We start from the raw sequence: 13,778 nt of genomic DNA, 5'->3' as shown, positions 1-13,778 counted from the left end.
AAACCAGTATGATGGCATACTACATGCCTTTAAAATCCCAGCACTTAGGAAGCAGAGGCAGGTGGATCTCTGTGAGTTTGATGCCTGTGTAATGAGGCCCCGTCTTCAAAAGAAAGAAAGAAAAGGAAGAAAAGGAAGATTGGCACCAAAGTTCTAGCCATTAAAATGCATTGTATCTAAACACCTTCAAAGTAAGCTCCTTGGAAATCAGTGGCATCACTGTCTTCCCAGTCATATGGAGTTCTTGCTCACTGAGCCACAGACAATTACTCTGGCTTCGCAGGCGAGGAGTTATGTAATCTTGGGCAAGCTGTTTCCCCACTCAAGGCCTCCCATTCATCTGCCAGATTGAAGTACTTGTATCTGCTTCTGCCTGAGAAGTTCTAGGAACTTGTTAGTTGTCAGAGTTCTAAAAGTTACTCCAAGTACTCAGAGGGGTGACTGTCACTCAGGGAACGCCTAGTGCATGTCGACGCTTATTATTAACATTTGCAAGTGTGTGGCCATCTTTTAACACTTTCCTCCCACACACTACTCTTGGGTAATTCATTCTGCTAAATGATACTAAGCAAAGTACACTAAGTTCTGGATAATATTGCACAGTACACAATCAAGGGCACATAGCTGCCTGGGTATTCTATTAGACTAATAATCTCTGCTAATATAAATGGGAAGTCCATGATTTGTGACAAAAGAGCAACAATAACTTCTCAAAATACATTGTTTCTCTGGAGACAGGTTCTTACTGTGTAGCTCTGGCTACCCTGGAACTCACTATATAGATCAGAACAGCCTCAAAGTTAAACATCCACCTGCCTCTGCCTCCTGAGTGCTGGGATTAAAGGCATGTTACCATGCCTGGCTCAAAATACATTTTCAAAATTTCTCCCCAAGTTATAAATACATTTTTTAGTCTAGATATGGTAGTACATGCCTGTAATCCCAGCCTTTGGGAACAGGGGCTGGAGGAAAAGGAGGCCATATTTGGCTACACAGCAAGTCTGAAGCCAGCTTGAATTACATTAGGCTCTGTTTCAAAAACCAAAAGAAAATAAGTTCTCTTTCCAACTGATGATTGAGGTAGTAAGTATTTTTTCTCTGTGAATTCTAACAACAATAAAGTCTGCATTGACAGCAGACTCTCTGCCAGCGACTAGCTTACGGAAATTATTAAATCCTCAGCCAAGACACAGACACAGATATAGTGCTTAAAGGCTTGCCCTCGTGTGTTTCCTTCACGTTGTTTAACACTAATGCCATCATTCTCATTATTACTGTGAACTTGCCAATACTATCTCAATTTGGTGGTTGATTAGTAATTGAAATAGTTTTCATTTGCATCAGAGTTAGCAACATATACTCTAAAAGAACATGTATGAAATTTGAAGACAATGATTCAAAGGGTGTGAGATCAGGGAAAGGCTGGAATGGGGAACCTGCAATACTGTTTACCCATGGAGACACTATCTTCAGATAGGCAGATATATGGGGTCAAAATGCAAAAGCATCTAGGTGAGAGTTCAAAGCTACAAATAAGTCCATCAAAGAAAGAAGCCTGGGTGTGCTGACATATGCTTCTGTCTGAGATGGGGAGGACATAGAGGATCAGAGTCTGGTTATCCTTGTTGACAAGGCAAGTTTGAGGCTCACCTAGGCTATTTAAGACCCTATCTCAAATAAAACCAAACCAAACCAAACCAAACCAAGCCAAACCAAACCAATGAAGCAGGTAAGAAAGTGTATGGAATTTTGTCTCCAGTCACTTCTGGAATGGTCTGGAGAAAATCTTGACTCCTGGCTTCTCCCTCAGTGGGAGAAAGAGAGCAGAAAGTATGGATATGATGTCACAGGTACCCAAAGGATCCCACCCGTCTGACTCAGACACAGATGAGAAAGCAGCATGGCTGCTCACTGAAGCTCTGCAGAGAACGAAGGGGAGGAACACAGCACAGGACAGGGCAGGTCCACTGAAGGACTTCAGAGAGACTCCAGGGGAAGGAAGAGCTTTCACGCTCAGGACAAGACAGACAGATTGGTCCTGAGTTCACTATGCAGGGGAGGTTGGGCTTGAACTCTTGACGCTCCAGCTTTTACCTCCTGCATGCAGGCAACACAAGTACACGCCACCAACCCCCGCTGTGTGCTGGGCATAATTTTCAATTTCAAGAGGATTTATGAATTACTTAGCAAAGAATTAAAAATACCCATAATAATGATAGACAGTCAGCTAGAGGAGAGAATGCAGTCAGTAAAAGGAAGTCCATGAAATGATTACTGAGGGTGGCAAAATAGCTCAGTGGCTAATGGTGCTTGTAGCACTAGCCGGACAGCATGAGTTCAAATCCCCAGAACCTATGTAAAAGCCAGACAATTCTCTGACCTCCAACATGACCCTGACTCAAGAAAACAAATATAGAGGGAAAAAAGAGGAAACAGAAAGAACTAACGTAAGACAGATCATTTGAAGTTATGAAGCCTTGTGAGCAACACAGAAAAATAAGTGGAAAAGGTCAGGTAAAGTAAGCCAGGCATGGTGCCCACATCCTTGATCCCAACATCTAAAAGACCAAGACCAGAGGATACAAATCACAACTAGCTTGGTTTATATAGTGAGTCTCTCTCTCTTTCTCTCTCTCTCTCTCTCTCTCTCTCTCTCTCTCTCTCTCTCTCACACACACACACACACACACACACACACACTCCCTTTCTCACACATACACACAAAGAATACTAAGGAACTTATGGGATACTGCCAAGCCAACCAATATATACGTTATGAGTCTTCCAAACTAAAAAGGAAATGAGAAAGGGGCGCAGACCTTACAAGAAGAAATTTTCACCGTAAACTTCCCAAATTTGATAACAGAAATGAACACGTAAATTCAAGAAGCTCAATAAACCTGAAGATAAATTCATATTATAATCAAACTATGGTAGGATACGGGCGGCTCAAACTAGAACCCCAGCACCCAGATGGCTGAGACAGGAGGATTGCTGTAAGTCCCAGAGCAGCCTGGACAAAAGCATGACAATACAAATTAAACAGCCTAAAGTTACAGATGAAGCATATCCTCCAGACAGCAAAGAAAATAAGAAGCCGGCTTGCAAGAGAGACTTCTCAGGTTGATGGTTCTTTCTTCTAGCTTTTGCTGTGATTGTCTGCCTGTGTTTGAGAGGCATGGAATCAGACCCACACACAACTGTGGAGGTCCGAGGACAACTTTGCACAGTCCACTCTCTCCTCCTACCTGTAAGTGGGTTCTGGGGACCAAACTCACACTAACAGACTTTGGCCCTATCAGTCGAATTCTTAGCAGAAACAGTGTAGCTGGGAAAGAGGAGCGTAACATATAAAAAAATTGGAAAAAGGAAAAAGACAAGAATTCTGTATCAGGCAAATTGCTCTTTGAAATGAAGGAGAAATTAATACTTTCCTAGAGAAACAAATGCTGAGAGAAACATTTGCCACCAAGTCTGATGACCAGAGTTTCATCGCTGGGACCCGCGTGGTGGGAAGAGAACCAGTTCCCACTGAAGTTGTCTTCTTACGTCCACATACATTCCCAGATACACATGTGCATGTGTGCATGTACACATCCAGTAAATAAATAAAATGTCAGAAACTAAAAAGGAGAGGATGTTCACCTCTGTTAGACTTGCTCTGTAAGGATCTGAAGACATGGTTCTTCCTGTACTCACATCCCATGGCTCACAACCTGCTATAATTAGCACCAGGAAAGCAAATACCCTTTTTTGTCCTCCATAGGCGCCTGCATACACATGGGCATACTCTCACACAGATATATAGATAAAGATGAAAAAGGTTTTTTTGTTTGTTTGTTTGCTTGCTTGCTTGTTTTTAAGATGCTAAATGGCATTGCTGGGCTTGGCAGCACAAACACTTGGTGGCACTCCAGCACTCAGGAGGCTGAGGTAGGCGGATCTATAAGTTTCAGGACAGCCTGGTCTACAGCTAATTCCAGGAGCCAGAGCTACACAGAGAAACTGTGTCTCCCCCAAACCCCAGGACACACACACATGCACACACACCACATGCATACATGTATATACCACACACACCACACGTGCACATACAGACACACATACATACATACATACATACATGCATACACACCTCATGCACACACACACATACATACATACATACATATCACACACACCACACATGCACACATATACATACCATACACATCACACATGCACGTGCGTACACACACACACACACACACACACACACTCAGATGTTAAGTGGCATCATCACTGGAATGGAAATGCAATGCTTTGGGTCCTATGTAAGAACATGAATTTAAGGTGGGAATCTCTCAATCCCTGAAGCTCAAGGTGGACCTAAGCTTTTGTTAAAGTGCTGTCAGGGCTGCTCAGATCACTAACCGTGTGGAAAGAGGTGGCTCAGAGCTTGAGAACACACGCTGCTGGTGCAGAGACCCTGGTTTCAGTCTCCAACACTCACACAGTGGTGCACCGCCATCTGTAACACCAGTTCCGTTTTCTGACTTTTGTAGACACCTGTGTATGTGCTGCACAGGCTGAGATCACACGTAGAGTGAATGAGTGAGTAAATAAATTAATCTTAAAACATTGTTAATGTGCTGATGAGTAAGTTCTAACTCCTAATGGTCTATAAACTAAAAAAAAAAAAGCTGTTGGGAGAGCAATTTGACTCTAATTGACAACTGAACGCCTTTGCTCTCCTGAAGGCTTCAAGTAAAAGGCCACTTAGTCAAACCGCCAGTGAGACTCCGCTTGGACCGTGACAGCCACTCTGAACATGCCATAGACGCCCGGATCTACAAAAGGTTCTCAGCTGACTGCTGTGGCATGGTATGCACAGACAGACTTGCAGGCAGAACATCCGTAATCTTAAGTGAACCTTTACGAGCAAGAGTAATTAAAATAAAAGAACATCGTCAGGTGTGGTGGTGCACGCCTTTAAGCCAGCATTCAGGAGGCAGAGGCAGGAGGATCTCTGAGTCTGAAGCCAGATTGGTCTATAGAGTGAGTTCAAGGACAGCTAGGGCTACACAGTGAGACTCTGACTTCAAAAAAAAAAAAAATTGTGTGTGTGTGTGTGTGTGTGTGTGTGTGTGTGTGTTCTAGGAGGTCCAATCCAGAAAGTAAACCTCTGTCAGGGGCTATCTGGGTCTGGCTGGAGGTTCAGGGCCTGAGTCTGTGTCTCCATAAGCTCCAGGCTGCTGTGCACAAACTCTCTTGAGTTGTTTAGATATACATAAGGAGAAAGAAAGAGACAGAGACAGAGAAAGAGGCCTTTTGTTACAAAGGAAAATAACCAGTGAACACAATTCTCATTAGAAGACTGCTAACTTACTATACAGCAACAGGGTACAAAAACTCGAAGACATGCCTGAAGAAGCTATGAAGAACTGCCAATGAAAACTCAAGAACTACGACCACAAGGCACCTAGGGACGCCAGCCTTGTGGTCGGGCATGGGAGCGTGCGCCACTGCGATGAACAAATACGTGGTGGAGAGGTGGGAAAGAAAAGCGGAGCAAAGAGTGAGGGAAAGAGGCGGGGCTGGAGATAAGATGGCTGAAACACTTGAGCGAGAGGGCAAAGGTCAACATGCCCTCACTGCCCAGTACGATCGGCGAGTTGCTGGGTTTTGTACAGCAGCCTGGAGCTTGTGCAAACACAGACACAGCCCCTGAACCACTGCCCGGCTGCCAGATATCCTGGCAAAGGTTTGTTTTCTGGATTGAACCTTTTAGAAAGATGACAGTTGTCCACAATGCCACCAGAGGACATGCTGATGTCTGTGGTCCATGCTACTGCTCCAGGCCACAATGAAGCCTGAGATTTTGTTCCATGCACCAACAATATTTTCAAATTATAATGCATCAAGTCCAAGAACAGAACTAAGTTTAACATTTAAAAATCAATCAACTCAGCTAGGTGGTGCTGCCCGCCTTTAATCCCAGCACTCAGGAGGCTGAGGCAGGTGGATCTCTGAGTTCCAGGTCAGACTGACCTACTGAGCAAGATCCAGGACAGCCAGAGCTGCAGAGAAACCATGTCTTGGAAAAACCAAAAAGGCGGGGAAATCATTCAATTTGGGCTGAAGAAATGGCTCAGAAGTTAAAGGCCAGGCATCACCTTGCTCTTTCAGAGAACCCAAGTTCAAGTTCCAGCACCCACATGGTGGCTCAAGACCATTTCCAGGGGATCCCAAAGCCTTCTTCTAGCCTCCTCAGGCACTGGGCACACAAATGATAACCAGACATACCTATAAGCATTTAATAAAATAATAAAAACTTAAAATGCATCTATTTAATTAAAAACTCAGTTTGAAAATAGGCCAGGGATGGTGAGATGGTTCAGCAGTCAAGAGCAATTATTGCTCTTGCAGGACCCAAGTTCAGCACCCAGCACCCATGTTAGGCAGCTCACAACTACATGTCACTTCAGCTCCAGGGGACCCAATGCACAGGCCGCCACAAGCACCTACACACATATGCACACAAAAAGACACAAAATTAGGAGTTAATCTTAAAAGAAAAAGAAAAAGAGCCAAAGACTTTAACAGATACCATACCAAAGATATATACATACTAAATAAACATATCAAGAAATGCATACCATATGCCATCTAGGAAATGCAAATTAAGATAACAATGGGATGTTAGTGCATGCTTATTACAAAGGCAATGTCCAGAATATTGACAGCACCAAGAACCAAGCAGGGTGGAGTCCCAGGAGCTCTCTTCATTGCTGGTGGGAATGTGAAATGGTTCAGTAAAAGTTTCTAAACATACATAGTTTTAGCACATATGTCCTACATACATGACCATAAACTAAAAATAAATACTCCAATTCAAATAAAAATTTAAAAAGATATTAAATGGAAATATCTTACTAAGTACTTTATTCAATGTTCCATAGTTAGGAGGTCTTTCACTCAGAGAACACAAATTACTTCTCACCATTGTGGTTTGAAAATAAAATGTCCCCACTGGCTCAGGTTCTAACACTTGTTTCTCAGCTAATGGTACTGTTCTGAAAGGCTGTGGAACCATCAGGAGGAGTGGTCTAGATTGAGAGTACTTCACTAGGTATAACCTTCGAAAGCTATACGTGGCCTTTGGTCCCAGTGTTTTCCTCTGCTCCCTGTTCTACAGGGAAGTGACAACCTCTTGTCAGTCACATCCTGCCCCCACTAACTCAGATGAACACTTTGCTGTGCTTTCCTTCCAAGATGGAATGAGACCATCTGAAACTATGAATCAAAATAAATATTTCTGGGCTGGAGAGATGGCTCAGTGGTTAAACGCACGGACTGCTCTTCCAATGGTCCTGAGTTCATTCCCAGCAACCACATGGTGGCTCACAATCTTGTGCAATGGGGTCTGATACCCAATTCTGGTGTGTCTGAAGAGAGCAATGGTGTACTCATATACATAAAATAAATAAATAAATATTAAAATAAATAAGTAAATAAATATTTCTTTCTGTGTTTCTGCCAAAAATTGTGATCACAAAGGGTAAAAACATATCTAATACGGGAAACTAATATAAAAGAAGTGGCGCCATTGTTTCAGTCAGTCGTGTGGCTTTTGGACCTCTGAGACTGGTTTGTGACAGGATCTGGATCAGTAGGCTGAAAAGCCCCACCACACTGTGAGAAGAGTTCAAGGGCAAAGCTGTGGGAGTGCAGAAGACCAGAAAGTCAATAGAAATACTGACAAGAGGCACTTCCTTTGGACTCAAATTACTAGCGAACCGTGTCTCAGCCTCGCCAGGAAACTACTAAAGTTCCTCTGGGATCAAATAGAATTTTATAAGAACATAATGGATGGAGAGGAGAAAACCTACGGTGGCTGTGAAGGCCCTGATGCTATGTATGTGAAATTAATATCTTCTGATGGTCATGAATTTATTGTAAAACGAGAACATGCATTAACATCAGGAACAATAAAGGCCATGCTGAGTGGTCCAGGTCAGTTTGCCGAGAATGAAACCAACGAGGTCAATTTTAGAGAGATCCCTTCACATGTGCTATCGAAAGTGTGCATGTATTTCACCTACAAGGTCCGCTATACTAACAGCTCCACTGAAATTCCTGAATTCCCAATTGCACCTGAAATTGCACTGGAATTGCTGATGGCTGCGAACTTCCTAGATTGTTAAATAAAATAAATTATAATAAAAAAAAAAGAAATACTGACAAGAAAGAGAGCACTCAGGCGGTTTCCGATGGAAAGAAGGGCTCTTCTGGGCACTGAGCCTCAGCCCAGCCCTATCACAGTCTGCCAGATAATTAGTCTATATTTTGTCTGTGTCCTTAGAAATGGAGTCAGGCTGAATTCCCAAGTAATAAACTAAGCAATCTGGCAGAGGAAATCCAAGAAAGCATAGCATTTGGCCATAGCATTGGTTATCAGTGGCTGCTTTTAGTCGAGTTTACTGGGAAGGACAAGTGGAGAAAGGTGGGAAAACACAAGGGTCAGAAAATAGTGTGTTTAAAGTTGTGAGCGGTAAGAGTAAAGTATAGTATCATATGTATGACAATGCCACAGTAAAACACACTAGTTTATGCACTGTGGCAGTTTGGATGAGAAACAAAGGGAGAGAGACAGAGAAAGAAAGACAGAGAGAGACACAGAGATTATTAGATCCATTAAACGAAAGTCATGTACTTTTCAATGGGATAACAGGAAAGGTACCTTGAAGACATTTTAAGAATTAATAGGGGGCTGGGTAGTGTTGGTGCACGCCTTTAATTCCAGCACTTGCTAGGCAGAGGCAGGCAGATTTCCGAGTTCGAGGACAGCCTGGTCTATAGAGTGAGTTCCAGGACAGCCAGGGCTATACAGAGAAACCCTGTCCCGAAAAACAAACAAACAAACAAGCAAACAAACAACAACAACAACAACAAAGAATTAATAGGGAGCTGGAGAGATGGCTCAGTGGTTAAGAATATTGACTGCTCTTCCAGAGGATCTGAGTTCAATTCCCAGCAACTACATGGTGGCTCACAACCATCTGTAATGGGATCGGATGGCTTCTTCCGGTGAGTCTGAAGACAGCTACAGTGTACTCATACAAATAAATAAATCTTTTAAAAAGTTTTTAAAAAAAGAATTAATAGGACCCCATCCATTGCAGGCTGTGCAGTATAAAACTGGAAGCCCATTTAAAGGATCGTCTTTGGAAAGAGGGTGACTCCACTTCATCCTGCTTACAAAGAACCTACTAGGGGACTGTTTTCACAGTTCAGCCACCCTGACATTCAGAGGGGACTGCAGCTGTTGTCTAAGAAGGCTCCAGAAACAGATGGCACCATCTATGTGTACTGTTTTTGCAGGTGTGAAAAAATATAAGACCCTAAGAGAGCAGCCATTGTGTGATAGTGTTGGATTCCCTGCAGAGAGCCCTGAAAGAGCAGTGTGTGAACTTATAGGAGGCCTAAGATATGTTAGAGATGCTATAATGTTAGGGATGCCTGCGAAGAAAAGCTACTGAAGGAAGTCAGCTAGAGAGGAGTCTAGCTGACTACAAATGGCAAGGCCAGGGAGGTGACATTGCTCATGCTTGTTGAAGCTCAGATGACACCATACCCATATGAGAGTCACATGTGTGTTTGTTAGCCTCAGCCACACTGGCTTCATCCCTCCTCACTATGTTCCCATCTCTCCCTTTTACAGCAGGAATGTTTACCCTATCTTACTGTATATTAGATGTGTGTAACTTTCTTTTATTATTTGATAGGGAATCAAAACTTAAAGTCTGCTTTGTGCTTCTGGGTTTGATAGCACACCTTTGATCCCAGTACTTGGGAGACAGAGGCAGGACTGTGACTTTGAGGCCAGTCTGGTCTACATAGTGAGTTCCAGGAGAGCCAGTGAAGCACAAGCAGGCACATCTCTCTGAGTTCAAGGCCAGCCTAGTCTGCAGAGTGAGTTTCAGGACAGCCAGTGCTACACGGAGAAACTTTGTCTCAGAAAACCAACCAACCAACCAACCAACCAACCAACCAACCAACCAACCAACCCAACAAACAAAAAAGACATTGAGACTTTTAAAAGTTGGATTGAATACATTCTGCATTATGTGATGCCCATGAGTCTTGGGGGAGGGTGGGGTCAGGGACAGATTTTTATGCTTGAATCTGAAGTATATACTCTGATACACTTCATGTTTTGAGTAGCGGACTTTGGCTGGAGATGTGGTTGGGGACTCTGGAGGCTCTGGAACACCTTGGGTTCCACTGGAGATGAAACTTCATCCTCACAGCATCACATCTTATCCCGTCTGGGGATCCTCGCAGGAAATCTGGCACTGCCACTCAGTGCCTGGCCTCACAGGCTTTCTCTGCAACCTTGGTAGATGCCTCCATGACTCTTTAGGGATGGAACCTAGCTGATGCAAGTACATGCCTAGGGCAGGCCTCTGGAGGCTATACCTGGCCCTTGCCTCCAGCCTTGTTTACTGCTTCTAGGTCCACTGTGATGTGAACCTTTGCCACATGTTCCTACAGCCATGAGCCTATGTGCTGTTCTGAACCTTCCTGCCATTCAGGCTCCACTTCCCCAGCAGGGGCAGTGTGATCAACAGGGATCACAGCAGGTGGATCCTGGAGGGAAATGAGGCTGGGCAGCTGGGAGCTAAGACAGCTCAGGTGCTGGTAAGACACCAGTTCAGTGAGACAGCTCATTTTAATGGGGGGGGGGGGGGGAAACAAAGGCTATGTAAGCCTTTGGGAGTGGGTTAGGGGCTTTCAGGGTGAGTGTACATCATTGGTGGGGAGCCAGGGTGTAGGGCAAGTGGGCTACGCCACCAGACAGGCATAAGAACTGAATGAGCTCAGACCCCAGGAATCTCTACCTGTCTCTGTATTTGCTCTGGAACATGTAACCATGACACGTCACTTAGAAGGCCACGAGTAGTCAGTCACATAATGTAGCACCTGGAGTCCTTCCCTTTGCAAATAGAGCATCACTAACATCTCAGACTCAGCTAATAGATAATAGCCACCCTAAATCCCATCTCACATACAGCCCCTGTCCACATGGAATAAAGCACACAAGTTCTTTCACCGTGGATTGTCTGAGAGTGGCTGCCTTTACTGAGCTGTAATACTTAGGGAAGCGCTCTCCTTCCCAAAGCAGTCACTGGATCTTGGACCCACTTGGCTGGCCAGGCTGCCCAAACCTCTGCTTCTCTTCTAAGAGCTGTTATACTCTGGTGTTTCCAGCTGGACTGGAGCCCTATGGAACTTACTAGTCCCTGGCTCCCCTTTGCCTTCCTCCTTCTGGCATACAGAGCTGTCTGATGCCCCAAAGGAAAGCAGGTGAACACTGGACCACACCAGTGTGCTGGGGATGCCTCATTAGCACAAGCAGAATTCCAGGTGCTGCTGGACACGAGCTTATAAGGGGAGAGGAAGTTTATCCTGGCTACCTGGGCAGAGAAGGTTGGGGGGCAATCCTACTTCTGCTGATCTTTCCTGGGGGGGTTGACAAGCCCCAATCCCATTCTTGCTCCTGGCCTGTTCTCCCGAATCCTACTCTGCTCTCCAGCCCTATACCTTTCCCACCATGAGGGACTAAAAACCAGGGTAAAGTTCTTCCTCTCTCAGCTGTTTCCATCAGGAATTTTGGTCACAGCAGGGCAGACATAGTGAATACCTTTGCCCAAGGCAGTGATTGTGTTACTTCCTTTCTCGTGATGGGACATTCTCGACTCTCAGGTAATTTCCTCAAAAGTGTGTGTTGATCTGTACTCTGGTGAAGACCTAAGAGGAAGTTCTGAGGAACTGTCTTTCTATACAATTCCTTCCTGTCCTCTACTACCAATTCTACTCTTTGGTTTGGTTTGGTTTTGTGACAGGGTCTCACTATGTAGCCCTGGATGGCCTGGAACTCACAATGTAAACCACATTAGCCTTGAACTCTCAGAGATTCACCTGCCTCTGCTTCCAGAATGCTGGGATTACAGGAATGTGCCACCACGTCTGATTTTGAATTACAGATTCTAATTATATTCACTCTAAGTCAGTCATTTTCAACTCCATTTTCTCAACCCAGGAAATCCAAGTGTGTTTTCCTCACCAGGAGCCAAAGCTCAGATGCTCCTCTCAAGATAGGAAGCTGAGACTGGGGCAGGTCTCATCTCATCTGCTTTTTTTCCCCCCCTAGGGAACACTGTTCTTGGCTTCCTGCTGTGCACTGTGTGGAAACGTGTGCTTCACACATATTTAGTTTCTTGGTTAAGGTCAGACAGTAAACTGAATTCTTGTTTCCTATGGCTGGAAGCAGAAACTATTCAATGCTTTCTGATCCTACTAAATGACCTTCCTCATAGTCTGCCAACTAGCAACAAAGCGATGGCTCTACAGTTAGAGCAACGACTGGGTCAAATTTCCGATCACAGATTAGTGACATTTTGGGACTCTAAGGCTGAAACGTGGTCCTCTTTTTTGCTGAGTGCTCTCTGTGGCACTGAACTGCACCACTGGCCCAGCAGTGACTGACATATACGTAAAGAGTAGCAACTGCTCTTGAAAACTTTCTAAGGACCACTAAGGGCAGATGTGTTTCAGTCTCCCAAGCCTTGTTTGTTCCTGTCTTTTCCTTCTGAAGCAGGGTCTTCCTAAGTGGTCTAGGCTGGCATCAACTCAGTCCCTATGTGCTGGGATTATAAGTGTGTGCTTCCAAACCCAGTCCTCCCAATCTCTTATTTAGGAAAAAAAAAATGTGACACTTACATAAACTTGTATTTTATTTATTTTGGTTTGTTTGAGTCAGGGTCTCACAACATAGGCTCTGGCTAGCCTGAAATTCACTAAGTAGTCTAAGCTGGCCTCAAATCCACTAAGATCCGACTACATCCTTGAGTGTTGGGATTAAATGTGTGCACTATCACACCTAGTCTTATTTAAAATTTTAAAACTTTACCCAACGAATATGCATTCTGTCATTGTCTGGATTTAGTGTTTTGCCACAAACACTTTCCTTTTTAAATTAATTGAAAGATTATTCTGCATCTTGAAGAAGCGAATATTCTCTTATAAGGTCACAACATTATTCTACCAGAGAAGCATTGTGTTATAAAGATGCAATAGCATTAACTAATATAGGGCTGGGATGGTAGCTCAGTCAATAAAGTGTTTGCCTTGCAAGCATGAGGGGCCAAGTTCAATTATATACACACAAATGTGTGTGCATAAATGCTAGGTGTGATGATACATGCTTGCAATCCTGGAACAGGGAATGCAGAGACAGACAGTTCCCAGGGGCTTTCCGGCTAGTCACTATAGACCTATAGTGAGTTCCAGGCCATGTGAGAAACATTGTGTCAAAAACCAAGGTGGACAATCGGTGAGGAACAACAGCTGAGGCTGCCCTCTGGTTTCTACATGCACTTACAAATGTACATAGCCCACCTCTAAGCGCGCACACACAGTTACAAGTTGCTATAAAGTTCATTATTAAATGTTTCCAGATATCTTTTGTAGTTTTGCTTTTTTGATAGATTACAGTCCAATCAAGGATCACTTAGTAACTGCCTGTTTTGCTATCTTTGTAACAGGGTCTTACTATTGAGCCCAGGCTGTCTTCTAACTTCTGGTCCTCCAGCCTCAGTTTCTGGAGTGCTGGAATAAGCAAGTACCACCATGCTAAGCTCATTCTACCCTGTTTTCTCTAGCAGCCTGAACATTCAGTCCTCTGTCTGCTTCTGGTATAACGGCGCGGCAGTCTTGAGCAGCTCCCACTTGCT

The 13,778-nt window shown here is 44.1% G+C and overlaps 1 protein-coding gene across 1 annotated transcript; it reads left to right on the top strand.

Annotated features, from left to right (window-relative positions):
• Nucleotides 1–7,788: 7,788 nt before the first annotated feature.
• On the top strand, nucleotides 7,789–8,207 carry LOC114630120 (elongin-C). The gene has a single exon (XM_028778208.1). The coding sequence runs from the start codon at nucleotides 7,848–7,850 to the stop codon at nucleotides 8,184–8,186; it is 339 nt and encodes a 112-aa protein (XP_028634041.1). The 5' UTR covers nucleotides 7,789–7,847; the 3' UTR covers nucleotides 8,187–8,207.
• Nucleotides 8,208–13,778: the final 5,571 nt, after the last annotated feature.

This window comes from Grammomys surdaster, unplaced genomic scaffold (genome assembly GCF_004785775.1).
Source record: "Grammomys surdaster isolate TR1022 unplaced genomic scaffold, NIH_TR_1.0 328, whole genome shotgun sequence".
Taxonomy (NCBI): Eukaryota; Metazoa; Chordata; class Mammalia; order Rodentia; family Muridae; genus Grammomys; species Grammomys surdaster.
The sequence above is the reverse complement of the archived record's forward strand: the minus strand, read 5'-3'. Positions and strand labels throughout refer to the sequence as shown.